General features: G+C 39.0%; 1 protein-coding gene across 1 annotated transcript in view; it reads left to right on the forward strand.

Annotated features, from left to right (window-relative positions):
• The window catches only part of TRAPPC9 (trafficking protein particle complex subunit 9), a gene marked incomplete at both ends in the record, with an annotated part of 523,602 nt that overhangs the window by 61,412 nt on the left and 434,319 nt on the right, over window positions 1–27,871 (forward strand). Inside the window, 4 exons of the mRNA XM_081996827.1 lie at window positions 8,159–8,244; window positions 17,456–17,582; window positions 19,211–19,343; window positions 24,880–25,043. Coding sequence (XP_081852953.1) covers window positions 8,159–8,244; window positions 17,456–17,582; window positions 19,211–19,343; window positions 24,880–25,043 — 510 coding nt within the window. The remainder of the gene's footprint in view (window positions 1–8,158; window positions 8,245–17,455; window positions 17,583–19,210; window positions 19,344–24,879; window positions 25,044–27,871) is intronic.

Consider the following 27,871-nt stretch of genomic DNA (forward strand, 5'->3'; position numbering starts at 1 on the left):
ATCAGTAGTCCTTTTTGTTACTTTTGTGCATATCACATGCATGATAATTTTTAACATAAGCATTAGTGTCAGCACAAAAAGGACTTGTGTGACTATGGAGTAGAACTGATTATAAAAACTTCAACACAGAAATTTTCAGAATGTTGTCTACCTTAACTTGGCTCCTTATGTCACTGATTTTAGTACTATGTAATCACACAAAAAAAAAGAAAAAGTAGAAAAACAGTACTTTGAAATTTTATCAAGGTTTGTCAGACTTTTTGTATCATGCTTTGAATTGTAAAATACTAAACATTTAGCAGGTCATTGTCAGTAGTAGCTCCAACTAATTTTTAAGAGAGGTAGTTCAGGAAGTTCCTGAACCTGCGTTGGGGCAACCTCCAGTATCAGTACAGGCTGAGGGATGAAGGCATCGAGAACAGCCCTGCCAAGAAGACCTTGGGGGTCCTGGTGGATGAAAAGCTGGACGTGAGCTGGCAACGTGCGGTCGCAGCCCAGGCCAACAGTCTCCTGGGCTGCATCCAAAGCAGCGTGGCCAGCAGGTCGACGGAGGGGATTCTGCCCCTCTGCTCTGGGGAGACCCCCCTGCAGTGCTGCGTCCAGCTCTGGAGCCCTCAGCACAGGAAAGACATGGACCTGTTGGAGCGGGGCCAGAGGAGGCCACAGAAATGATCAGAGGATGTGCTAAGAGGACAGGCTGAGAGAGTTGGGGTTGTTCAGGCTGGAGAAGAGAAGGCTCCGGGGAGACCTTCTTGCAGCTTTCCAGTAATAAAGGGGGCTTCTAAGAAAGATGGGGATGGAGTTTTTAGCAGGGCCTGTTGCAATAGGACAAGGAGGGGTAATGGTTTTAACTTAAAAGCGAGGAGATTTAAACTAGATCTAAGGAAGAAATTTTTCACAGTGAGAGTGCTGAAACACTGGAGCGGGTTGCCCAGAAAAGTGATAGATGCCCCATGCCTGTCAACATTCCAGGTCAGGTTGGACGGGGCTCTGAGCAACCTGAGCTAGTTGAAGATGTCCCTGCTCGTTGCAGGGGGTTGGACTAGATGACCTTAAAAGGTCCCTTCCGCCCAAAGATTCTATGATTCTATGAAGTTAGAGCAGAAACTTTTGAGTAGGACAAGCATGTGCACTCCTCAGCACCTGAACTTTATTTTCTGTCCCCTGCTCCCTACCTCTTTCAAGCACAAATGTATATGAGAGATGGAAATGCTTTCCGATTCCCGTATTCTCTGTTTCTCCTATTAGTGGTAGTGTATTTCTATTCTAATATATTGCATTGCTCTCTGGGACTCCTCCTTTCTTGGCTCTCTCCTTTTTTACCCTTCTGACAGTTCTCTTTCATCTACTTACAAAATTAACTTCCTCCAGCAGTGTAGCAATCACTTGGCTTCTTCAAGATTCAGGCCAGATTATGCCTCGCCTGCAGAGCCAGTACTTGGCGAATCTCTCTGTATGGTTTGTTCACTCTAACATGTGGGGCTGCAGGGTTTTTCCACACAGTCTTCTAGGTTCGATGTTGGACTTTAAGCTGCCTGTGCTGTGGACTCAATTATGGTTGAGATGATAACCCTTGAGAAGATCATGCATATTTTCTAATTTGTTTTATGATGATGTGTATTTTCAATATAGTTGAAACATGAGAAATTAAGAAATACCCAGAGGTAGAGATTCACACAGACAGAATCACACAGAATCACTAGGTTGGAAAGGACCTTCAAGATCATCAAGTCCAACCATTAGTCCAGCGCCACCATGTCCCCTAAACCATGTCCTGAAGCGCCACATCCACACGTTTTTTGAACACTTATAATAAGTGTTATTAGATTATTACGTGGCAGTTTGGAGGGACATGGTTTAGTGCTACTTTGCTGCAGTACTACTTTGATTTCAACAGACAAAGGATAAGAAATTTTAAAAATGTAGATTTGTGGGAACATAGAATCATTAAGGTTGGAAAAGACCTTTAAGATCGTCAAGTCCAACCATTAACCTAGCACTGCCAAGTCCACCACTAAACCATGTTCCTAAGCGCCACATCTACACATCTTTTAAATACCTCCAGGAATGGTGACTCAAGCACTTCCCTGGGCAGCCTGTTACAGAGTTTGACAACGCTTTCAGGGAAGACATTTTTTCTAACACTCAATCTAAACCTCCGCTGGTGGAGCTTGACGCTGTTTCCTCTTGTCCTAGTACTGGTTCCTTGGGAGAAGAGACCGACACCCACATCACTACAACCTCCTTCCAGGTAGTTGGAGACATCAATAAGGTCTCCCCTCAGCCTCCTTTCCTCTAGACTAAGCATCCACAGTTCCTTCAGCCACTCCTCATGCAGACCCTTCTCCAGCTTCACTGCCCCTCTTAGGAGACACTCCAGCACCTCAATGTCCTTCTTATCATGAGGGGCCCCAAAACTGAACACAGGATTTGAGGTGCGGCCTCACCAGTGCTGAGTACAGGGGCACAATCACTGCCCTACTCCTGCTGGCCACACTCTTTCTGATATAGGCCAGGATGCTGTTGGCCTTCTTGGCCACCTGGGCACACTGCTGGCTCATGTTCAGCTGGCTGTCAACCAGCACCCCCAGGTCCCTTTCCGCCGGGCTGCTCTCCAGCCACTCCTCCCCAAGCCTGTAGCGTTGCATGGGGTGGTTGTGACCCAAGTGCAGGACCTGGCACTTGGCTGTGTTGAATCTCATACAGTTGGCCTCAGCCCATTGATCCAGCCTGTCCAGATCCCTCTGCAGAGCCTTCCTGCCCTCCAGCAGATCAGCACTGCTGCCCAAATCGGTGTCATCTGCAGACTTACTGAGGGTGCACTCAATACCCTCATCCGGATCATTGGTAAAGATATTAAACAGAACTGGTCAAGATACTGAGTCCTGGGGAACACCACTTGTGACCGGCTGTCAACTAGATTTAACTCCATTCACCACAACTCTTTGGGCCCAGCCACCCAGCCAGTTTTTTACCCACCAAAGAGTATCCCTGTCCAAGCCATGAGCAGCCAGTTTCTCCAGGAAGATGCTGTAGGAAACGGTGCCAAAAGCTTTACGCAGGTAGATAACATCCACAACCTTTCCCTCATCCACTAAGCAGGTCACCTGGTCACAGAAGGAGATCAGGTTGGTCAAGCAGGACCTGCCTAAAGGCAGGCTGACTGGGCCTGTATCCCCTGGTTGTCCTGTATTTGCCGTGTGATGGCACTCAGGATGATCTGCTCCATCACCTTCCCCAGCACAGAGTTCAGGCTGACAGGCCTGTACTTCCCCAGATCCTCCTTCCAGCCCTTCTGGTAGACAGATGTCACATTTGCTAACGTCCAGTCAACTGGGACCTCCCAGGTTAGCCAGGGCTGCTGGTAAATGATTGAAAGGGGCTTGGTGAGCACTTCCACCAGGTCCCTTAGTACCCTTGGGTGGGTCCCATCCGGCCCCATAGACCTGTGTGTGTCTCGGTGCTGTAGCAGGTCGCTAACCATTTCCCCCGGGATCATGGGGGCTTCATTCTGCTCCCTGTGCCTGTCGTCCAGCCCAGGGGGCCGGCTACCCTGAGAATAACTGGTCTTACTATTAAGGACTGAGGCAAAGGCGGCATTGAGTACCTCAGCCTTTTCTTCAGCCTTTCTCATTGTATTTCCCCCCACATCCAATAAAGGATGGAGCTTCTCCTTAGCTCTCCTTTTGTTGCTCATCTTAAAGTGTTTTCTTGTTGAAGAAATATTTCCTTGGAAAATGGCTTATGTGGTTTCTCTTGTTAAAAAATTGATTCCCAATTAAATTTTCAACATTTAATCTCTTAGGTACACCTTGTTATGTTTTTTTTTTTCATTTAAATAAAACCTTTTTGGTAATTTTGTCAAAGTGTTGTATTATGCAGTGTTCTCGTTCCTTGATGGATACAAAAGGAACCTGCATTTTTCAAAACAGTTCAAGTTAGTATTTGTTTATGTGCTGTGTGTACCACAGGAGTTTTATATTACACAGGGCAGTTTCTCCTTTTAGGTTTTTCTTTAGCCTAAGGAGATGTCTGAACTGCTTGTGATCCTGTGAAGCATGTCTTTTGAAGTATATACAGAGTGCGTTCATTTTTAAAAGCCTCTAATGTTTCATTCAAAGTTTCACAAACAAAAGAATGTACAAAACAAAACCTGATACATCCTTTGCAAGAAGCTGAGGAATTTAATAAATGTTGAAACTAATGGGAATATTTTAATGACATGTATTTAATTATAAACAATGACAATAACAAATGAACTGTGTTTTTCTTACATGGAAATACGTAAGCCATATTTTGGTTAAATTATTGTTGCAGCAAAGAAAATGAAGTACTGCTGACAAACCAAAGGGAAACAAAATCCTTTAGAAAGTCTTGAGAAAATGTTTTCGGCTTTCAGCTTGATAAGCTTTTCTGATTGGAAACAATAAATGGGATAATTATACGCTAGTTAAGTTGCTTTAATAGTATGGCAGTCATAAGAAATAAACCTACTGATTTTTGACACAAAGTGTTTTTTGTTTTAAAGTGTTGATGGTCTAACGGAGCAAGGATGTATAATATAGTTCCATTAGTAAATATGGCAACTAAACCTCTATTAGATGATATAAATACAGCTCTTTACCTAGGCTCATATAACCTGGTTTTACCTTTCCTTTCAAAAGCTTTTCCCCCCAAGGATGCAATTCTGTAGCATTGCCTTGGTGTCTTCTACGTGGAGCAGTTAGATCTTCTGGAAAGCAAACCAGAGGCAGCTAGTGAGATCTTTAGAAGTGGGAATGTTTTTCTGGTGGTGGTAGGGTCCAGTCATGTTTTCCTGAGGGAACGAGATGTATGTTCCCTATAGCTGTCTGGCCAAAGCAGATCACTTGGGCACCTGTAACCTGTACTTGTGCCCCCAGGGCTCTGAAGTCTTGCTTGATCTTGCCCAGGCTTTGCTTTACCATGTCATCGGGGCCTACATGGAAAAAGAAGTAGGTGACAGTAGTCTGTGCTTTTACCTAGCTGTGGCACTTGCCTCTCTGTGACATCCCAGATCTCAGCTGCTGGCAAGCAGCAGACCTCCCTTGACTGTGCACCCCGCCAGCAGATGGGTGCCTCGGTGCCTCTCCACAGTCACACATTACTAGCACTCGCCGTGTCCTTCTGCAGCTTTCACTATGTGCTGCTGGTGCGGCTTCTCCCTGTGAATTTTGTTCATGGGTCCCGGCCGCTGCCGAGGTTTCGTATCTGTTGCTGGTTGGTACATAAAAGGAAAGGGAGTGAAGTGACAGCGTGATCCTAGGCGTCATAAGAGACCATGGTGCCTCCTGCTCCAAGGCGTTGTCTGTTTGCTGTTGAAGCCCTTTGTCCGGTGCTCCTTGCAGGTCAGTGCCACAGGGCCCTACTACTTCTTGCAAAGTCGCAAGTAACACTGTTCACCCTCCCTTACACAGCGTCACCTGCTAACTTCCTCCTGCAGCTCCTCCACCCCCTGCCCGAGTGACCCCCCCAGAGCACACCTTGCCCAGGTGGAGCTTCCACCCTCCTCCACCCAGCAGGCAGGGCTGCAGCCTTTGCGGCCCCCCGCCTGTCCAGCAGCCGCTCTGACGGCCAGCTCTGGCCGGGTGGCCGCCTCCGCTCGCCCCGGGCTTGCCTGGCAAGGCAGCCGCGTCCCGCCTGCTGCAGAGCACAGCCCTGGCCCGGGCTCTACCGCCACGCTTCCGCCAGCCTCGGCGCGCTGCCCGATCAGCCCTTCCCATTCGCTGGAGACCTCACGCCGCTGGGTAGGATTGCAGAGCACCAGCGGCTGGGCTGAGCGTCGGGGCAGCAGCCTAAGCCCGAGGAGAAGCAGCGCGAGCGGCGGCAGAGGGCGCAGCCGTTGCCGCGGGAGCTGCCGGCGCCGCTCCCCGCAGGCGCCGCTGGCGGCGCTCCTGGCGGCCGGCGCTGCCCGGGGCCGGCGCGAGGCGGCTTCCCGCGCCTCGACCTGGCCGCGGGGCAGCGGCACCGCCCCGCTCTGGCCGGCCGCTCTCCCGCCGTGAGACCCGCCGGCCGGGCCCGCCGCGCACACAGCCCACGGGTGCGGTGGGCGCGGAGCCCCTCAGGCACCCGGCGGGGGCCTCGCAAGCCCCGCACTGCTCTCGGCACGCAGCGCCTGCCACCTGCTTGCGCTGCCGCCAGCGTGGGCTTCCCGCGGTTTCAGTACTAGAGTAAGAAAGTAGTTCAGGGAGTGCTCTACACCAAGGGTGGGATCAAATCTGTAAAAATTAAGAAATGAGCCTAAAATCCTTTCTTTTTGGGAGAAAGTAAAGGTTAAAGCATGAAATTAATGGTTTGCCTTTATTTAGAGATACTTAGAGGAAATAAAGAGTTTCCAACATGTTTTTCTGTAAACTTGACTTTTTTAGAATCACTTTTTACGTGGTTGCATTGAAAGCATATTCAGAAAAGGCATTCCAATCTTGCGGTAGTTCTTGTGGTGTGGAAATCACTCTAGTTTAGATGGGTTGAGGTGCCTACTTTGCCTACTACAAGTGCCTTCGTTGATACAGTTGACCATAATGGGCCTTCAGTGCTTATATACCTTTGAAGCTCTGTACAGTAGCTCTTCACAGGAGGAACTGATGCTTTTGGGGCCTGCAGAATACGTAAGACATTGGGGAACCTCATAAGCAATTAAATAAAGAGAAATTTACAGAACATCTCATGCAATTGTGCTTTCGAACAGTTTGAAGCCACAGTTTTGCTTTTCAGGTTTCATAGTAACATAACCTGTTAATATCTCTGAACGTATGTTTTTGAGTTCCACTGGCATTAACTGGAGTTAAACATTTGCATTAAGTGCGTCTCCCTTAAGCTCTCTAATATTGCTTGCAAAATGGGATCAGATAGTAAATGATTGCGGATGTACAATTAGAGTACAGATGGCTTCAACTGTTAATTACAGTCTTAATTTTAATAATCCTTTTATTATCGGACACTTTCTAATAGCTTATTAAAAAGTGTTAGTAATGTATAGTAAGATTGACTAAACTAGTAAAAGTTAATCCATGTATGTTATAGATTAGCTTATGGTCATGATTTATTTAACAAATACAGTTAAACCAACTTTTGTTTATTTGGACTGCAGGTCCTCAACTTGTATGGAGAATCTTGTCACATTCAGTTTTACATCTGAGAGTCGGGTGCATGTGGTTAACTGTGAGAAATTTGGAAGGTAGACAGGATCTTGTGGACTGAAAAGTACTGATGTAAAATAATCCTTCTGCACTGAACAGTTCCTCAGAACTTGCATTTCTGCTGCTGACCTCACTTCCATAAACTTTTCTCCTTAAATTAAAAAAAAAAAACAAACCCAAATTTTAAATTTGGCAGGGTGAAGTGTCTTTAAAGTCTCTCTCTCACTTTGTAGCAAGATATAAACTGAAAGTACAGCTTATTACCCGACCTATTTTTGTTCATTGTCTTTCCTAAGTATTTTCACAAGTTACTAAATAATTGCATTATTGCTTAAGTCTCCGTTTTGTGAATATCAGAAAAATCTATATCTGTAGATTCTAGTGCCATCTTCCCCTCTCACAGCATCTCCCAAACTGCTTAATGTTTCCCCCCAGAAATTAGTGGGAGTAAACTAAGGTGGCATCTTGCCGGTGAGCATTTGTTTCCTTCTTAATTTAGAATGATCTTTTATTTACTCCGTATCATCAGCTGTGTCTATATGAAGGCTTGTTTCCATTACTCTTAATTTCCTTCTTCCTGTTGTGTTCATTCCTTATCTGGTTGCTTTTTATTTGAGCCTTAATTATCCAAGGCAATGTGTGCTCTGTACCTAACTCCAAGTATGTAAACCTTTAAGTGTTTAACATGAAGGATGTGTTTTAAGTACTGTTTTGAATTGATGCCTGAGTTAGTTTTGCCAATGTAATGTTGGGACGCTGGGTCTCTGAAGCACTATTACTGTGTTAATGAATGCTGCCAGTCCTTTAACTCCTTGTTTTCCCTGTGATTTATAGCTTGTGTCCCACAATGCACTTGAATAGAACTTGGGCTGTGAACGTTATAGAGATGTTAATTTAGAACATAAAGGTAATACAGCAACCTGACAGCTCAGATGATGCTACTTTTTTATAAGACTGTGATTAGGTAATTCTTGCATTAATTTTGTAATAATTTCATGTAGACTTCCAGTGGGTCCAGGGAGATGTGTGTGAAGTTCAGTTGATGGTCTACAACCCTATGCCTTTTGAGCTCCGAGTAGAAAACATGGTATGTATGTTTCTGAATCTCGCCTTTCCATTATTTTTCTGAAAAAATTCTCATTTGAAATTTGAAATATGGTTTTCTCTAAATCACATAGTTTTAAAAAATAATTTAAGCCAGTATAACCTCAGTTTAACAGTGCAGTACTGTCAATTTTCTCGTATTTGGTGGTGATGAGGTATTGAAATGAAAATCTCTGCCACCCAGAGTGTTTAAATGCGTTACTCTTACTGACCCGTAAATCAATTCTGCATTGACTAGAACTCATGCTACATAATTTACATATACTGGTTTTCAAGTAATAATTATATCCAAAACCCTAATAATTAGAGTGTACTTACTACTGTAATTTAAAAATCTGCATTCATCATAGCTTTTCAGTTTCTCATTTCAACCACATTTTTAAAAATCAGAGGAATTAAAATAGTTAGTTCTGAGAAGCTTTGTTTTTTAATAGAAGCTTCAGCTCATAGGTCTGCTGTTCCCAAAGATGTATGTTATTTGAAAACACTGCAAGCTAAAATGATTGGGAGGGAAATAAAAAAGGCTAAAATACTAGAGAAGCATGTAATGTTAGAAGGATCAAGCCCAAGCCTTGATCCTTCTAAATAATTCTAACTTCTACTAATTCAGTTGACTGTATGATATTAATTTTATGGACTGCTTGTAGTGTGTCCTGAAACAAAGTAAATAGTGTTTTTTTCTCTTCTTTATGCCAACTAACAAGATTTTATTTTTTTAATTATTACATGTTTAAAGGTTAAAAGTCCTCTAACTACCAAACCAACTTAATTTCCACTCAGTTGTAATCCAGTGTTGTCTGTTACATTAAATATTTTTAGCTTTAATACTGCTTTAAATAATAAATCTTGTCTTTTAGAGCCCAGTGTTCTGTTAGGCTAAGTGAATCACTGTATATTTGTTTGCTCAAGATTTTTGTTTGTTTTCTTTTATTGATTGGTCTGCTGCAGTGGCTAGTCTAACAATTTGACCTAAATTACTGATAATATGCCACATATAATGAAGTGTTTTTCCATGGGAAATGAACAAGCCCAAAGATTGTGCTTATAGCATAATAAAATTCATTCTTGGAAGCTAATGCTGTTTAACTTCTAACCCTCACAGAAGTGTTCCAAATTGCTAGGAGTGAATAGAAAAAGTATTGTAAAGCTGTGCATCGGAAAGGGCTCTATACAAGAATTAATTTATGTAAGAAAATTTTGATTTGTAGTCTGATTTGTATCGTGTAAGTAATGATTTAATTATATATTTAAAAAATGTGGAAATGTAGTTTGGATAATTTCTTAATGAGGAGATTTCTTATGAGTGCTTACACTTAAGAACTCGTAATACAGTTGTTTGCATTGGTGTGCACTCCATCCATTCCCTGAGCAAATTAATTGCAGCAGTGTGAATACTTCTTTTTACTGTTAGCATGATAAAGGTCTGTCTTTGAATTGATACTGAATTTCAGTTTCAAAATGGGAAAGGGCAGTGAAAACGGAGCCAGACTCTTCCCAGAAGTGCCCAGCGTAAGGGTAAGAGTCAATGAACATGTTGCATGAATGGAGAACTTTCCTAATTAAAAATTCCATTTTTCCAATCATGAGGGCAGTCATAACACTGGAACCTGTTGCCCAGGGAGAATGTGGGATCTCCATCTTTGGACATCTTCAAAACTTGAGTGTAGGCAGTGAAAAACCTAAACCACCGTCAAAGTTGGCCCTGTTTTGAGCAGTGGGCTGGGCAAGAAGACCTCTAGCATTTCCTTCCAGCTTAAATTCTTCTGATTTTCCAGTTTCATCTGTGAACTTTCTGGAATGTGGGCATAGTTATTACTTTATCACAAGAATAAACTCTGTTGTTTTTATTTTAATAATTCAAGGCATTGTTTAATATTTAAAATGTTTTATTATTAACATGTACACATGTCTGCAGTCCCCATGGTCCCATGTTGTCTGATTTATCATCTTGTATCACATTCTTTCATATTATTTAGCCTCCTAGAATCATCTTCCTAGCAAGCGTATCCTTTTCTGTCACTCAGTGGCAGTTTCAGCTGGTCTGTCCCACAACATTTTTCCTTCTGTCTGACTCAGCACCTTACTTTTGCAGTATGACTAAGTGTTCAAGCTTGTTTCCAATGACTGGCAGTCCTTTGAGTTCTCCATAGCTTGATTTCCTTTACCCTTTTCATGGTTCACCATTCACCAACACGTAACTGTCCTGAAATCTAGAGTCTTATTCCTTTTTTTGAATTTTTCCTTTCCCTCATTTTTCAATTTATGATTTATTGTTCTGTTAGCTTAATTGTTTCATGTTAAGTGAATGCTCAAAGAATCAATCCAGACTTTTATCATGATAGTTTTCCTCATGTGTCTTCCTGTTTGTTATGGCTGAAAGTTGAGACGGTAAACAACTTAGTATTGAGCACAAGTTGTTAAGGAGAACGATTCCCTGTTGAAAGGCTTCTCTATCTTTTGTCGTTATTTGAAGTATTGATACTAAGTACATGTAGTTTAATTGAGGTATGCTTAAGTAAAAGAAATTGGATTTTTAGACTTTGCATGGGACTGTGGAGATGATGTTGCATGAGATGACTTGCTTGAGACTTTGATCAGTGTTGCTCAGATGATAAGCCCTGTACTGTCTGAAAAGTTGATTTTTTTGGTTTTGTTTTGTTTTATTGTTCTCAAAGCTCTTTGCCCATCTTTGTTGTTCTTGTGTTTATTCCCTATCATGCATATTCATGATTTGGGACTCTATTTAGATACCTATTCTTCATGCGTGTCCCATTTCTGTATTACTTTTCTGTCTTTTTCTACTTTGTGTTTTTGTTTTGTCCGTATAGTTAGAAGGCTGATCCATTGAAAGGTGCAATAGGGTCTGTAAAATGACAAATAAAAATGTTTAATCCTGGAAATATGGAGGTGATTAGGTCGAACAACTGTGTATTTTAGTCAATAAGGTGAAGTAGGAGAGATCATAGGGGTGATCAGAGGAGGTACTTTAATGAAACTTAGCAGGTACCTTAAATCAACAGAGAGAGAGAGGGACAAAAATGAGCCTAAGTAGCTTTGACTGCAATGGATTAGGCAGAATAATTTTGCTATCCTGGTGGTGGAGCCCAAGTTAATGGGAGATAAGATGTTCAACTGCAAATAATTGTAGATACCATTTTTTCTCCCAGGAGTATTGATTTCTGTATAGACTTGTTCAGGTATGTGAAAGATAGTGTCTATCTCTTTTGCAGTTACTAAGATTTTTTTTTTTTCTGTGCAGGAAAAAATGACTTTCAGATTTCAAGCCTTCAAAAAAAAATGCTGTGAAATCTCTGAAGGATTTATTTTGTGTTGTGGGACAAATGTTTAAAGCAGTAAATCATGGTTCAGTCTAGTGAGATCTACTATTAAAATAAAATGCAGGTGAAGATGCACTGCAAAACGTGTTAAGTCCTTTAAGGTTTTAACTACTTTTTCCTTTTTGTTTCTCAAGTTTCATATTAAAGGCCAAAAAAAAAAACAACCTGAGAAATTTTGTGGCAATGTTATTTATTGAGTGAAAGCATGTTTTCTGCACTTACTGTAGAAAATACAGCCATGGTTTTTAAGATGACTACAATATATACAGAGCCATGTAAACTTATTCAATAAATTAATATTGAGAAACTAAAAAAATAATACCCCAAAACATCGAGATAATGTAATTTATAGTATTAAGTCATGATTCAATAAGAAAGTCTGTTCTGTAGTTCTCCTTCTGTTTGGAGTGTGTATTCATATGAAGACAATTTAAGTGTGGTATTTTGATTAATGATGCTATAAGAATAGCTGCTACATTTTTTCGGTGAGCTTCAAAACTATGCTATTAGCCAAGAGCGCTATGTTGATGTTTAAAAATACCATCTAAAATTTTGATAAATCTTTATGTATAATCAGTCATATAACTTAATCTATGATCATTTAAGTTGTTTCCATGAGCTGCTCTCTAGTGAGTTCGCATCTTTGCACTGTTTTTGCCATCTTGAGAGAATATTTACTTACTGATAACGCTACATTTAATTGAAGCTATATTGAGCAAGAATGTATACAAAAAGGATAAGTGGGGAGAAGGATAAAAATAGTCGTGTTTGGTGTTTTCTAGTTCTGCGTAAAATAACCTTATAAGAAATACGAGGGAAAATTTCCTTTTAAATAAATATTTGACAATTTTCCTGTAAAGTATTTGACAATATTGTATAAAGTATGTTCAGCATGAAAACTAACTTTGAAGACAGTGTTATTTTAAAAAAAGAATGATTGCATTTCCAGATTGGTAAGTAAAGCCTAAAAAAAGCAGTTACATACTCCTGATGTTTTAACAGCATCCCCAAATGCTACCATTTACATGCAAGTTGTTTTGTTTCTCTAAAACTAAGTCAAGGTTTGAAGTGATTGAAAGACATACTGTGATAATAGCATGCATATATTCACTCTAAGGCAATTTAAATTGTTTTATAAGAATACAAAGGAATGTAAAATTGTGGTGGGTTTTTTTTTTGTGTTTGTGTGATTCATATATTCCCTGGAGGAAACTTTGTATATGGGTAAACTTTTCCTATAAGGTCAGAAAGAGCAATGATTATGAAATATTACTTGGAGTAAGGTATAAGTCTTTAGGGAAAAGAAATCTAACACTTATCTCCTTTTTTAAAAATTTTTTTTATTTATTTTGGTGTCTGATATGTTTAGGTAAAGGATATGACAGTACTTCAGCCTCGATTTGATTGTCACTGTTAATCTAAAAAAATTTTAGGCACCAGAGGGCAATGTTGGGCAAATATTGCTGAATTCTGGTATCCAGCAAATAGCAATATTGAAAATGTCTTTCAGATATTCTAGATATGTCGTTGTCTTTTAAAACTTACTTGTGTAGGTTAAGTTTTAAAAGTAAGTATCTTGATTTTGGTTTGTCTGGAACTCTGAGGCCGCGTTGAGGTTTATATTTTTTCCATTTTGATAGGTTTATGCTTTCTTAATACCTTTACTTTTAAAAACTTGAAGTTTTACGAAATAGTAAAACTCTCTTAATGAGAGAAATGAATGCTGTATTCTCCTTTGTGTGATAATACACTTGAGACTCTTTAATTTCTATTCCAGGCATAGTATGTGCCTAGTGCAGGTGTTTTGGCATTTGCATTGCATTTGTTTTCTAGAAAAGCTCTTAATTTTCATGGTTTTTGTTGTTAAAGAATAGACTGAGAATGCATTCTTAATGCATTATAAGAAAAAGACATTGTGCTGAGGACTTACTTTGCTTTAGCAGTTACCTGTGATGGACATGCTGTGTTTCTGATCAGCATGCTCCAGGGGTGTAATTTTGATATAATTTCAGGGCTTAGGGAACAACGTACACTGTATATAGCAATTTTTTTTTTCTCCTGTTATTAAATCATTTTAATACTAGCAATTTCTCTTAATGGTAAGTCCTGCTCCTTGTCCATAAACACATGCATATTTTGGGTGATTGTACTCCAGATGCATTCATGTGCCTTTTTGTCTATTACTGTCTCTTTATCTTGATTTTTGTCTGGATTTTTTCTGCTGTTAACATACTCAGTTTACATCCTTTGGCGAGGAAGATGCTTTGTCTGACAGCTGGGTTGTGATCATTGCTTTTTCTGAATATTGACCATTAACCTTTAAAAATATTACCACTGATTTATTTATTTTTTCTTGGTTTATTTCCCATTTTTTTTCCCCCACGGCAGTGATCTTTAGTTTCTTCAAGGTTAGTTGTCTGTGGCTCTTTCCAAGCCTCAATTCCCTGCAACGAGGGGGCTCACTGGGTGTGATAGATCAAAACTCTGGCTGGGCTGGGCAGTTTTGACTGGCAACTCTGGGCTCATATAGCAGCCTGCACATGTGCGTGCATGGCTACTTTAGATGCATTTCTTGAGGCTATGCTGGTTTATGGTCCCCCTTGAGGTTATTTTTTCCTTTACAGGACCCTAAAAGGTTTTTAGGGAAATGTCTTCCCATGCACCCCCTCAGTCCAGTTTGATAGTGGAGGATGTCTAATAGCTGGGATGGGGGACTAATTCATATGAAGTACGCACAAGACTGCAGGAAGTGAAATGAATGTATAAATATATGTCCTGACATCTAGCTTGATTAAAAATGTGAAGTAGAGGAGTAAGAACATGGGAGAAACTATTTACTCATTGCTTCCCTCTCCCCCATTGCCCCAAAGAAAACTGGGCTAATTAGGACCATATCTTAACAAGGAGCTTCCCATATTTCAGAAAAGTGCCCTGACTATGGTTTTGCAATGGTGGTGTCTTTTCTTAGTGTTTTGTATGTGTTTATAGGCATTTGATATACTGGCTAATGTGGGGAGTTAGCTAGGAATGGAAAAATAGTTATGTGTATTAGTTGTTACAAGGTAAGTTCAGTGTAGTATTAGGAGAAAGTTTGAACTGGAAAGGCTTTCCAGTTTAACCACTGAATTAAATTACCGAGTCCCCTCTTAGAGACTACCACTGAGGGAAATTCCAAAACTCTCTAGGTAAACGTGCTGGGAATGGTTATTGTGGAGTTGGCTCTGCTTCAGAGTAGGGAGATGGGTCAGATGGTATTTAGGGGTCCCTGTCAGTTCTGTTTACTTATATTTGCTATAGCTGATACTAAATGGCATGGGAGGGTTTTTTTTTTGTCATTGATTTTTTAGGACTTTAAGTTCTTGGATGAAAGTATTTAGTTGAGGGCAATCCTGAATATTTCAAAAATATTTGAATATTTGGCCAAGTGATAGTTCAGTGCTTTTGGGACTGAAATAATCTTACAAAGCCTTCTGCACCTGTTTTAAAAGTGAGTTTCAGAGTGTGTATGGGGTCACCTTTTGTTTATGTTCTAAGATTTGCTTCAGCCAAAGCAAAAGCGGAATGATTATGATCTGAGACTGTCCATACTATAGTGTGAATGTTCACTCCATTTCTGTGGGTTAAATTCATGTTCAGTCACATGCAAACAATAATGTTACATCATCTCTAAAATCAGCTTGTATTGGCTGGTTATTGCAAGAATTATTTTGCTATCGTTGTTGTGAGATACTGCAAGGAGTATTTCACCAAGAGAGCAAAGGAGGCCTGTTTAAGCTCCCAGCTATATGAACGTACCTATTTGAAAAGTAGCGGCCAAGCTTGCGTTTATGCGTTGGGAATCAAAAAGCTTCAGTGCTCTGATACAGTGGATGGTGAATGTGTAGGAAGACAGAATTAGTTTTCACTTACTTTTTTGTGGTTTGTTTCTGACAGCTAAAGTCTCCATGTGAAACTGGGGGGAAACTTAAAATTCAGTAGAAATGAGGGTTTGACCCAGTATTTTCTTGTAACTCAAGTGAAATGATGAAATTGAATTTTGTGCACTGTTAGAGAAGGATAGAGTTCCCTAATGCACCTTTCCACAAAGCAGGAATAGCTTTGATCGAATTACGTGTTGCCTCAACAGTGTCAAGTCTACAAAGAAGTTGCTAGAATGAAGGATTTTTTAACTTTTGGGTATGTTATGATCTTGATGACTTCATATCTTCAGTAGCAGAGAAATCAGGAACCTGGCAGACCTATTCCGTTTGCTTTCTTAAGCTTCTGGTGTGTTTAGGACTTTGCTGTTAAAAATAGGTGCAAAGCATTTATTTAGTTGTTACGTAGCATGTACATAAAAGACAGTTAATTTTCCAGAAGGCAGTATGCCTTCTGAGGAGGGAAAAAATTCCGATAATGGCTTTTAATTTAGTTCAATTTTTGGTTGCTGGTGGGTTGATTTTGGATAATATCTAGGAATTGCTTGAAGAAGACTTGCTGGTGGTTAGTCCCAATGCAAATCAGGCCATTAAAACTTAATGTACATGACAGGTCAAGTTTCAGTCATTGGCTGGGTAATTCCAGTGGTGTCATTTGCATTTCTTTAAGTACTTTCTATACAAGTATCAATTTTCCTAATTTCTAATTGAGAATTAGAAACATAAGAGGGCTAGACTGCCTTTTACAGCTGACATGAGCATTAGAGATGCACCATTCAAAACCCAATTGAATTTAAAAGTAGGAAATCATAGATATTTTCAAGGGGAAGCAATGCTGGTATTCTAGCTAGTATTCTCTTCTAGAATACTATTCAAGTATTTTATCCTTGTTAAGTGTTCAGTCTCTTTGTGGTTTTCTGTGGCTCAAACCGTGACTTTTTTCATCTGACTTTACAAAAATAGTATCCACCTCTTTAATAGAGTTTTGAGGTCCTGTGAAGCATCCTTATGGCGTTGAGGTCTAATCCAGTTGTACTTACTGCAGTAATTGATGGAGAAATTTGGATGGCATCTTTATTGAAAAATAAAAATCTATGTGTATAGAAAAACAGCTGGTAACTTAGACTTACATGCTTTCCAACGTCACATTTCTTACTTATAACAGTACGTTCTGTGTTCAAGCATCTTAAATTCACTAACTGAGCTTAAAAAAACCCCAGTCTACTAAACACAATAATGCTGTGTTTAAAAGATTGTTAAACAATTTTTTATTTTCCTTCATTTCTTACTTTGTCCCATGTTTTAAGCTTAGGATGCTAAGAGATTTCTCTGACATACACTAAGGGAGTAAATCATACAGTCTAACTGCATGCATCTAGGCTTGGTAGAGGATTGATTTAGCAACGTGAATACCTTATGCCAGTGCACTGAGATGGTTAGGTTGGATACTAATGCGAGACTCACTCAATTGTAAATACTAAATTTTTTTTCTCCCCACAGGTAAATATTTTCTGGCCAGGAACTTTAATTAAAGCTAAGCAAGAGCTGCTATTTATGTTTGATTTCCACTGTCCAAAATATAAGCAAATATATAAGTAAGGTCACAGGTACAATTAAATATAGGTACAAAACAACACCATGCACGTTATGTCACTCATTCTTTTTACTCTGCTTGGGTATAATTTTTATTAGTTTTTCATACGTCGTTCCCACCTCAGATCCTGAAACACGCTTCACTGTTGAATACAAATCTTGCCATAATTCTAAATGCATCCTTCAGGCACTGGAACTTAAAAACTAAAACGACTGCTATGAGCAAATTGGAATAAATCATAAAAGTTTGGGTGATGTAATGCAAGGCACTAAAATATAAATATATATCATAAAAATGTAAGTGTATATCATAAATGGATTTTTCTATGTAATACGACTTTTTCAGGGTCTCTTGACAACAGGAGTAGAATTCGAATCTCTTCCTGCAGCTCTTTCTCTACCTGCAGAATCTGGTCTCTATCCAGTAACTCTTGTTGGTGTTCCTCAAACCACCGGACAGATCACTGTCAATGGTAAGGGTATCTTTAGTCATTCTCATCCTAGCAAAACAACTCTGTATTTTACATCTCTGTGGATTACATAAGTTTGTATGATACATTTTAAATTGACGTCCTTTATATATTTGCCGCTCTGAATTCTCCTCAGTACGTAAAGGAAAAAACGAAACAAAAAAAGAAACCTGTTTTCTACACTAGACTTCATAAAAAACATAGCCTGTAAAATCCCTTGGTTGTAACAGCGGTAACGAACACACATTTACAATATCTCATGTATGAGAGGAAAAGGGTAATGAACTCAAACTCCTCTTTATTAACGCTTTCATTTGGAAAGCTTCTGAGGAGGATTACTTGAACTTTTTTATGAGAAAGCGGAAGATAATCTTGCAGTTCCTTCTTAATTAATCGTGTTCATGTAAGATTACAGAAAATTTTGCAGATTGCTTGTGTAGAAACAATTTAGCCAAAGTGTGTAGTCTGTTGCAGTCGAGATACCATTTCATTAATAAGCCTAAATAGAATAGTGTTTGTAGTAAGTAAAAAGAATTAAAGAGCTTTTCTAGAAGACGAGCAGATCAGTTTCCTAGAGAAGGAGATACATGGGAAGACGGTAGATTCAACAAGTAGTAGGACTGAATCGTCTTACCAACACACAATTTTAAGTATGTGTTCCTGGAATAATTACAGGAAAAGAACCATTTTAATAAAGCTAAACACCAAAAGAAGAAAAGCTTTGAAGTTGAAGAAACTCTGTTCTTACTGAGTTTTTCTTAAGTGCTTTTCTGTCTGCTCATAAACCAGTTTCTCATTTAATTTTTCTTTTCTTTTTCAGAATCTATTTCAGTAAATACAGAATAATATCAAAGCATTCAGAACATTTGTGCTGTAGTTGTCTGCTTTTAGTTTCACATACTAAAAATATATTGCAAGTAGAGGAGTTGATTTCTGTATTTGGCATCTGTTTGTGTGTCAATGTATCAAATTTTCCTGCAGATATAGCTTGTATATATTGCCTGGTGGGGAATTTGTGTGCAGATAGTTTCCTACTAAATTGAACTTTTAGAGGATAAGCTGTGGTCTTTTATGGCAAGTGTCTGTATGTGTATGCGTATATACTTTTTTTTTTTCTAATTCATGTCCTTTAGGGTTCTTTTTTTCTTCTCGTTCAGATGCAGTTGATAGTTGTTTCTTATAAACATTTTTTGGAGGAAATAGGGAACTGTTAACATGTGTTGAAGGGTAACAAGTTTTATGTGCACCAGTGGATTAGGGTGATGTAGTATAAAGTGGTGGTCTCTATACTATGACTTATGATGTTGATCTTGTAAAGGATTCTACAGAACTTACCATAATGTGTGGTAAAAATCATGGACTCTTTTTAAATTTTTTTTTTCATTTTACATGTCACAGATACAAATTTGTACGTATATGTTGTTTGTATGTTGTCATGTAGTTATAAATGTTGTTATTTAGAGGCTTTGAAAACCTTTTACATATGTTGTGTCCTGAGAAGATTCTGCTGTAGAGAAGGTGGTTTGGGTAGCAGAAATATTGGCAGGATTTGACTAGTAAGCTTAGTACTTTTAGACCTTTCAGAAAGCAGAAAAATTCACAACACACTGGTGTTTTCTTCTAAAAATCAGGTTACCATACTTCAGTTTTTGGAGTCTTCAGCGATTGCCTTCTGGACAATTTGCCAGGAGTGAAGACTAATGGCTGTACTGTTGAAGTCATTCCAGCTTTGCCAAGGCTGCAGATCAGTACCTCCCTTCCAAGGTGAGAAATGGAATTAAATGGTGATTTTATTTATTATATTTATATAATTTTATTTTTATTATTTACATTTATTGATATATTTATTATATACAAACACACATAAACACATATATAGTTTATCTTTTATAATACATTGATATTTATATTTATATGTTTTTAAGCATTAGTCACATGCTGAATAAAAGCTCCTTCATCTGAGTATACAGTCAGTGCTTTAGTAAAACAAGACACAAACTATCTGTGCTATTTACTTTAGAATATAAATAGAAGTTTTTTGTTTTATTGCTTGAAACCTTGGAATTTCGTAGAAAATATTTTGAGATTTAATTAACTGAGGGAATGTAATCGTTGTTCATTAATAAAGTCATACTTTTAAAAGACTGAATCCTTTAAAGGGTAAATGTTCATAAAAACTTGATGTAAAGAGGTAATCCATGGAATAGTGTAGGTTGGAAAGGGCACCTCTGGAGGTCATCTGGTCCAGGATCTTGCTCCAAGCAGGGCCAGTTTTGACAAGTGATGTGACTTAAATGTCAGATCAGGTTGCCCAGGGCATGATTTAGTTAAGTTTTAATTATCTCCATTGGCGGTGTTTCTGTCACCTCTGTGGGAAATCAGTTCCAGTCTTTGACCACACTCACAACAGTAAAAGTCACTCCCTCTTCTTTTTTTCAAACTGAACAAACCCAGCTCTTTGAACCTGTCCTTATATGTCATGTGCTCTAGCCTCCTAATCATTTTGATAACCCTTTTCTGAACTTGCTCCAATATATCAATTTTTCCATTGTTCAGGAGGCGCCGAAACTTGATACCATACTAGAGAAACTGTATGTTTAAGAGATACAGGAAGAATCAGCTAAAATAATGTCCTTATACACTCAACAAAAAGGACACAGCAGTAGCATGTCTTTTTTGCGGGGGTTTTTTTGAGCTTTTTTGTCATGAAGAATGTGGCTAATTCCATAGTTTTAGAGAGAGCTGGTAAGACAGAAATTCAATTAACTTTTTGGAAATTTTCAAGGTTCAAGACCATTCACCTACTAAGCTGCATGTTGTTTACTATAGCTCAGAGTCTTGCCATCCATCTACGTTTTGCAAGTAGTTGTAAAAGTATGGAGTTTCAGTTTTCCATTTTTTTGTTTGGTTTGTTTTTGTTGTTTTTATGTTTAATATTCCTTTTAGCGATGGCTCAGGAAGAAGCCTTTTGTTACTTACTGCCTTGATAGCTCAAGTAGTACAGGGATTGTTCTACTGATTGGAAGATCCTAACTCCATTTATGATCCTCAGCAAGATTATCATCAGTATCGTATGACACAAAGAGATACATATGTGTATATATATATGTAAATTTTTTTGAGGTTGTGTTCCTCAATATGGTTTACTTAGTAAAGCAAAAGAACCAGTTTTGTTCTGGTTTTTCGATACTGAATTCTACTTTTCTAATGTGGAATGGGCTGTGTTGATGACATTGTATTACAAAGGTATAAAAGTAATATCCTGGTGAAAACGGCAAAATAATAAAATGTTGCAATTGAGTTACACGTTGGTAAATTTGCTATAAAAATTCTGCTAGATACGGACTCTGTGTGGGTTAGCTGTAATCAAAATTAATATTGGCTAGCAAAAGTTATGAATATATTAAAGAACATGGTGGGTTTGGAATACAGAGGGAATTACAAATATTCTTAAATGAGCATAATATCTGCTCTTTTTGGATATACGTTCAGCTGATAGTGTGAAACATTAACATGATTTTCTTTGAAAATTGGTTTGTGTTTACTTTTTCATTGGTGTTACATTTACTGTCAGTTTTTTCCAATGCTTTAGTTTCAGTACTCAGTCTTAATTCCTATAACACCTTGGGAATTCAGGTGTACTTCTGGCTACTTTGCAGTATGCCAGAGAGGTCCCTGTTTCCCATCACTTATTCATTCTCCTAGCCTCTATGATGCCCACAAATTGCCTCATGTGACTCCTGTCAACTCTGTTTTATCCTTTGGGTTTTCTGGAGGACAATGCACTTTTAAAGACATGGTGAAGAACTGAAAGAAAGAGCACTCTTAATTTACAGACAGCAGGATAAAATATGAATCTGATTTCTCTTCTTGCATCTTGCGATTTGCTTTACATCTGCATTTCCTTTGACACCCATCAGCACGTTAGCTTTTATAGCTCCTTCTGCTGGAGCTGAGCTGATGTTTCTTAATTTTTCACTGAATTTATTTTTGAAGTATTTGAGATAATCTTATGCCCTATGTATTGCCTTACTTCTTTGTAGGTAAAACTGTAGGAGAGAGTTTGTTTGAAAAGTCAAAGATACATAGCACTTGATTATTTCTTCAACAGTTGATTGCTCCAGTAGTAATTTTGGGGTGATAGTCATATTGTCAAGAATAATTCCAGGCTTTTCTAGGCATACTGTAACATCTTTTTAGAACTGTAAAAAATTTTTTTTATTGATCTCTCTGTTATGGAAGGTCAATTTAATAAGCTCGATTTAGCAGAAGCTGTAATAGAATCATAGAATCATTTAGGTTGGGAAAGACTTTTAAGATCATCAAGTCCAACTGTAAACCTAACATTGCCAAGTCTACCGCTAAACCATGGCCCTAAGCACCACATCTACATATCTTTTAAATACCTCCAGGAATGGTGATTCAGCTCTTCGTTGGGCAGTGTGTTCCAATGCTTGACAACCCTTGCGGTGAAGAAATTTTTCCTAATACCCAACCTAAACCTCCCCGGCGCAACTTGAGGCCGTTTCCTCTTGTCCTATCGCTGCTTACCTGGGAGAAGAGACCACCTCGCCACAGCCTCCTTCCAGGTAGTTGTTAGAGAGCGATAAGGTCTCCCCTCAGCCTCCTCTTCTCCAGACTAAACAACCCCAGTTCCCTCAGCTGCTCCTCATGGGACTTGTTCTCTAGACCCTTCATCAGCTTCATTGCCCTTCTCTCGACACAATCGAGCACCTCAATGTCTTTCTTGTTATGAGGGGCCTAAAACTGAACACAATATTCGAGGTGCGGCCTCACCAGGGCTGAGTACAGGGGCACAATCACTGCCCTACTCCTGCTGGCCACACTATTGCTGATACAGGCCAGGACGCTGTTGGCCTTCTTGGCCACCTGGGCACACTGCCGGCTCATGTTCAGCCGGCTGTCAACCAGCACCCTCAGGTCCCTTTTCTGCCGGGCAGCTCTCCAGCCACTCCTCCCCAAGCCTGTAGCGTTGCATAGGGTTGTTGTGACCCAAGTGCAGGGCCTGGCGCTTGGCTTTATTAAACCTCATACAGTTGGCCTCTGCCCATCGATCCAGCCTGTCCAGATCCCTCTGCAGAGCCCTCCTACCCTCCAGCAGATCAACACTCCCACCCAACTTGGTGTCATCTGCAAACTTAATGAGGGAGCGCTCATGAAGCTTTCTGTGGGTTGAGAATGACTTTGTTAGTATGATGTTCCATCCCTCTGATCATTTTCACGGCCTCCTCTAGACCTGCTCTAACAGGTCCATGGGTCTTTGTTGTGGTAGGGACCCCAGAGCTGGATGCGATACTCCAGGTGGGGTCTCACCAGAGCAGAGTACAGGGGGAGAATCACCTACCTCAAGTTCCTGGCCACACTTCTTTTGTTGCAGCCAAGGATACGTCTGGCTTTCTGAGCTGCAATCACACATTGCTGGCTCATATCTAATTTCTTATCTACCAATATCCCCATGGCAAGCCTCAGACCTGAGGTCTTGCATAGCTCAGAACAAAGCTGGTGACTATACAGTACTTAAACAGTAATTGAGATGGCTTTTCATTTAAGAAGCTGTATTACAGAAAATGATGTGTAAGCTGAATTAGCTTGGGATCAGGTTTCAGATGTACATTTATACAGTGATTGAAAGTACCATTTGTTTGGTTTGTTAGTGTGCAATTCCTTGATACTTTTGTTTAAATATGAGGGGAGAAAAGAAATTCCTTCTTTCCTGTCACTCCAAATGCTGAAAATTCACAGTGCTGTATATTAACGATAGATGACAGTAAATTTTAAATGATCAAAAAATATGTGTTTTAAGTACTTGTTGTCATAGTCGTGCTCTGAAAGACTAAAATCTGCTCTTGTTTGTGTAGGCTGCTTATTTTGTCCTAAAGAAGGATGAGATTGAAAGGAAGGATAGCAGAAATACCTGTCAAAAGAAGTTACTGAAACTGGGTTTACCAGCAGATTTATCATTAATTTCAGTAGCTTTTGCCCTTGTATCCTTGATACCTTCTGACCACTTAGCATTAGCGTGAAAAATACAGTCAGAAATGGAACCTCTGCCCATCTGTCTTGTTCTGCAATCCTCCTTCCCTCATTCATGTTCTAAAGAGTTCATTTATATTCACTATTTCACCTTTCACACAGTAAATGTCTTCCAGAATCCACTGCCATGAGGTTTATGCCCTCTGCTGTCCACTAAAACTGCATTCTCTCAACTCTCATATTACTTCTTCCTAGCGAAGGTCAAGGTTACTGCTCAATTCTCCTCTATCCATGATGTGTTGTCATAGCACTGTGCATATCTGCTATTTCAATAATTGACTTGTTTGACACATTTCTTACTTTAAAATGAAATGCTTGATACTTGTTTAAATAAATTCTCATGTTTCTGAAGCTTTAGATAGCCATGCATTTTCTCTAGCACATATAACTCTTAGAATAATTTTTGTTTCATCTTGAAGTTATTTTTACAGTATATTGCTCTACTAAGCATATTTTAACCTCATATTTGAGATACTGTTTATGATCCCTTAAGAAAACAGTTTCTGGGTGAACAGCTGTGTAAAACAGTTAGTGCTGTTTATCTGTCATTAAAGGTGTTTCTGTCTTCATTCTGCATGTATCATATGTTGGTGGGGTTTGGGAATGCCTGAGAATGTAAGATAACTTATCCTCATTTGTGAGTACAAAGGTTTCATCTCTTCTGAGGTTTCTTCTACCAGTTAACTTCATTGTCACTTTTGTAATTTTTACGGGCTGATCAGAGAGCAGTATGGACCTCAGGATCCTGCAGAGGACTCTCACCCTGGTTTCTTCTGTCTCATGCTCAACTTCTTATTCTCCTAAATTTTATTTTTTATTATTTTTATTTTACATTCAGCTCTTGATACTCATTGTTACTCAACCCTACTGTTCAAACACTTAGTAGATCAGATATCACTTTTTTGAAGTTTGCTCATTCTAATGACCTGCTCTTGCTTTTTTTATCTTTTCCATTTCTTATGGTTTTTGCAGCAATTTTTAACAAGCTTTCACAGCTAGGAATGCATATTTTATATTGTTTGAAATCTGACTTGGCTTATGCATAATATATTAATGTTTGTCCTCAATGGTTACAAAAAAAAGACCCTGGCTAAAATGAGAATGGAAAATGATATCTAATATCTTCAAGACTGCAGAGCAGTAGTTTTTGAGTCTTCAAAGAATAATTAATAGAATATACTAACTTGGCCAGGATTGTGAGATATTTATCATAATATTTTGTTTGTCTATGTGTCGCATTTTGTAGGTCTGCTCATACGCTTCAGCCTTCTTCAGGGGATGAAATCTCCACTAATGTGTCTGTCCAGCTTTACAATGGAGAGACCCAACAGCTTATCATCAAGTTAGAAAATATTGGAACGGAACCATTAGAGAAACTGGAGGTCACAGCGAAAACAGTCAATACTAAGGGTGTGTATGCTGGTTTATATTTAGAAGTAATAATGATCACTTTTTCTCTGATAAAAGGGGAACTAGTTGTGTTGTCCTTCTTTTAGGTCAGTTTAGAATAGATGTCATAATCCCTGTTAAGGAACTGGAATCTTTCAGTTTGATTATATTGTGGGAATATAGAAATGAAAGAGAATGTAAGAAAATGTAAAAAGAAAATGAAAGAAATTGTAGAACCATCTGTGTGTCAAAGGGTCACCTGCTTTTTGGAAATCTAGATTTCATTTTAATGCTACTTGGTAAAAAAAAATCCTGAGGCAATAACTAATAAAAAGCAAGAATCTTGGGTCTAAATTATTTTTATGTTTAAAGAAACTGATTAGTTAATTAACTAAATTACCATTAGCAGTAATGTTGTCCTACTTGAGGGAGTGGAAGTAAATAAGCCTTACCTCTATCTCAGTGAGCAATAGGAAAAAAGCGGCATAAAAGACTTCAAAAAACAAGGCAATAAATAAAATAAGCTATTGTGAGTTAAAAGAATAATTGAAGGTATGGAAGAAATAGAGTACATATCTGCTTCCAGTTATTTCTCCTAAAACACTCTGTGCATATTAGTGTTAAAAAATACTCTGATAGGTGAATCTTGTTTGTGTTTTGTGATGTATTTTATCATTTTTGGTTTGTCCTCTGAGGCACGATTATGAAAATGATACTAACAGAAGAACTGCAGGTGACAAGCAAGATAATCTTTACTTACAATAGAAATACCTTATTTTATTGCAGGTTTTATTCTGTCAGTGCCACAGTATTAAAATGCAATGTGATACCTGGTGATTTTTGTTCATTTCAGTATTCGAGCTCGTGATTTTTTTTTTTTTTGACAGAGTATGCTCTTCTCTGCAACCTGAGAGAATACGAGTTGCCAATCATCTAAGAATAGATTTTTTGTCTGAGGCTTGTTACCAAGAATAATTTTAGAAGCTGAAACGTATGATGACTTACTGTTCTAATTCCAGTAATTCCAGCATGTTCCTACTGTGCTAGGAGCTGTATGTATGTAACGTAAAGACCAAATACAGCACACATGTTAAATGGTGAAGTTTATGTAATGAAATGTATTAAATGGTGGAATATATGCGCCTCTGAATCAGGTGTTAATCACACTCGTAGAACATAATATTATGCAGTTAATTGGTTCAGAATTTTGAAAAAAAGACTGTCAGCTTTTAAAACCATTATTTCTCAGTTACAACTGACTTTTGAGAGGCAGCGAATGATAGTTGTTCTGAGAGTGTGAGAACCATTCCATCAGAATCATAGAAGTCTATGTGGGCAGGGACCTCTGGAAATCGTCTTAGCCAACCTTCTTTTGAAAGCAAAGCTTTAGATTAACTTATCCAGGGAACTGTCAAGCAGAATCTTCAGTTTCTCGCATTGTGTCACCGAAGTGAAATTCACCCCTGTATTTGGAACTATGCTCAAGATGAGCCATGTTATTGGAGGAAAATGCATACTTAAATAACTATTACTTTTTACATGACTGTGCTGTGGGTATGACATAAAGCACTGAAAAACGCTATCCATGGCAAAAGAACTAATGGTCCACATTAAGCATGTAATTATTATGTTATTTCAAATGTGATTGGATGCAGGTCTTTCAAAGGATGGACCTTTGCCTTTTTTAACAGACTCTCTTCCATTTTAGTTATTATTGTAATTGATACAAATGTGTAAGGATGGACTCACGGTACAGTGTAACATGTAACATGGGATTCTGGTGATCAACAGGGAGCTAAAGATTTGTAATGTCAGCAGCTCAGTTGGTCGGTGATACTACATGCATGGAAATAATGTGGATACAACATTAAACTATCTCTAATAGCAATGCAAACTTTGAACTAACACTTTTTTTAGAACGATGACATGCGCAAAGGGGGATGCCTTTCCATCCTTTGTCTCCAGTCAGCTCTTGTCAGAGGCTTGTTATGTCCCAGTTAGGGGATACGCTCTAAAAGCTTTAATAACCCAACTGTTCGATCCACTTAGGGGCAAATGTGACACTGATCTTTTCAAACTTGAAGCATTGAGAAGAGCGTCCCAGGCATTCTTACCAGCCTCACAGGTTATTAGGCTCTAGTAGTGAGCACCAGCTGCACACACTGAATGAACTTGAATGGTGAAGCGAAACCTCACTGATCTTTCCTACAAGTGATTGACCTCTGGAATTCAAACATAGAGAAATAATTCCCCTGTCTAGCTGTATTCTTCCCATGGTCTTTGAACACGTCTGCTTGCGGTCTCAGCTGTTTAGCTGTGCCAGACCACAAATGAAAAAATCTACTCTGAGGTCCAGGTAACCCATTTGAAGAACTGTGAACTTATAGATTTTTTTTGCCAAACAAAACTGTAACGTCTTTCAAATTAGAGTTGGGTTATGTTCCATAGACAGTTGTGAATGCAGGCAGGCTTTTCTCCAGTTAGTCCAAATGTCCTTGTGAAGGTAGGGCAACAAAGAATGTTGGTAATCCAGCCCCAGTCTAGCTGCCGTCGTTTTACTATCTGGGTTTCTCAGCTCAAGTCTCTTCCTCTCTGCCCACACTGGCTGACTGAGATAATGATTTTGAATAATTCTTACTAACTCTTTTCCGCTCGTAGGATAAATGTCAAATAATCCATGATTTTAGAGCATTTTCCCCCCTCCTTCTAGGAATACTTGCTAATTGCCTAGAGGAAACTGCTAGATACTTCTACATTGTAAAGAACATGACAAGTCCTGCAAGTTCATTTCTATCTACCGGGTCTGAATTCAAACCATTCTGTATTGTCACCTCAATTTGAAAGAGGCT

This window comes from Phaethon aethereus (assembly GCF_964289735.1).
Source record: "Phaethon aethereus genome assembly, chromosome: 2".
NCBI classification, from domain to species: Eukaryota; Metazoa; Chordata; class Aves; order Phaethontiformes; family Phaethontidae; genus Phaethon; species Phaethon aethereus.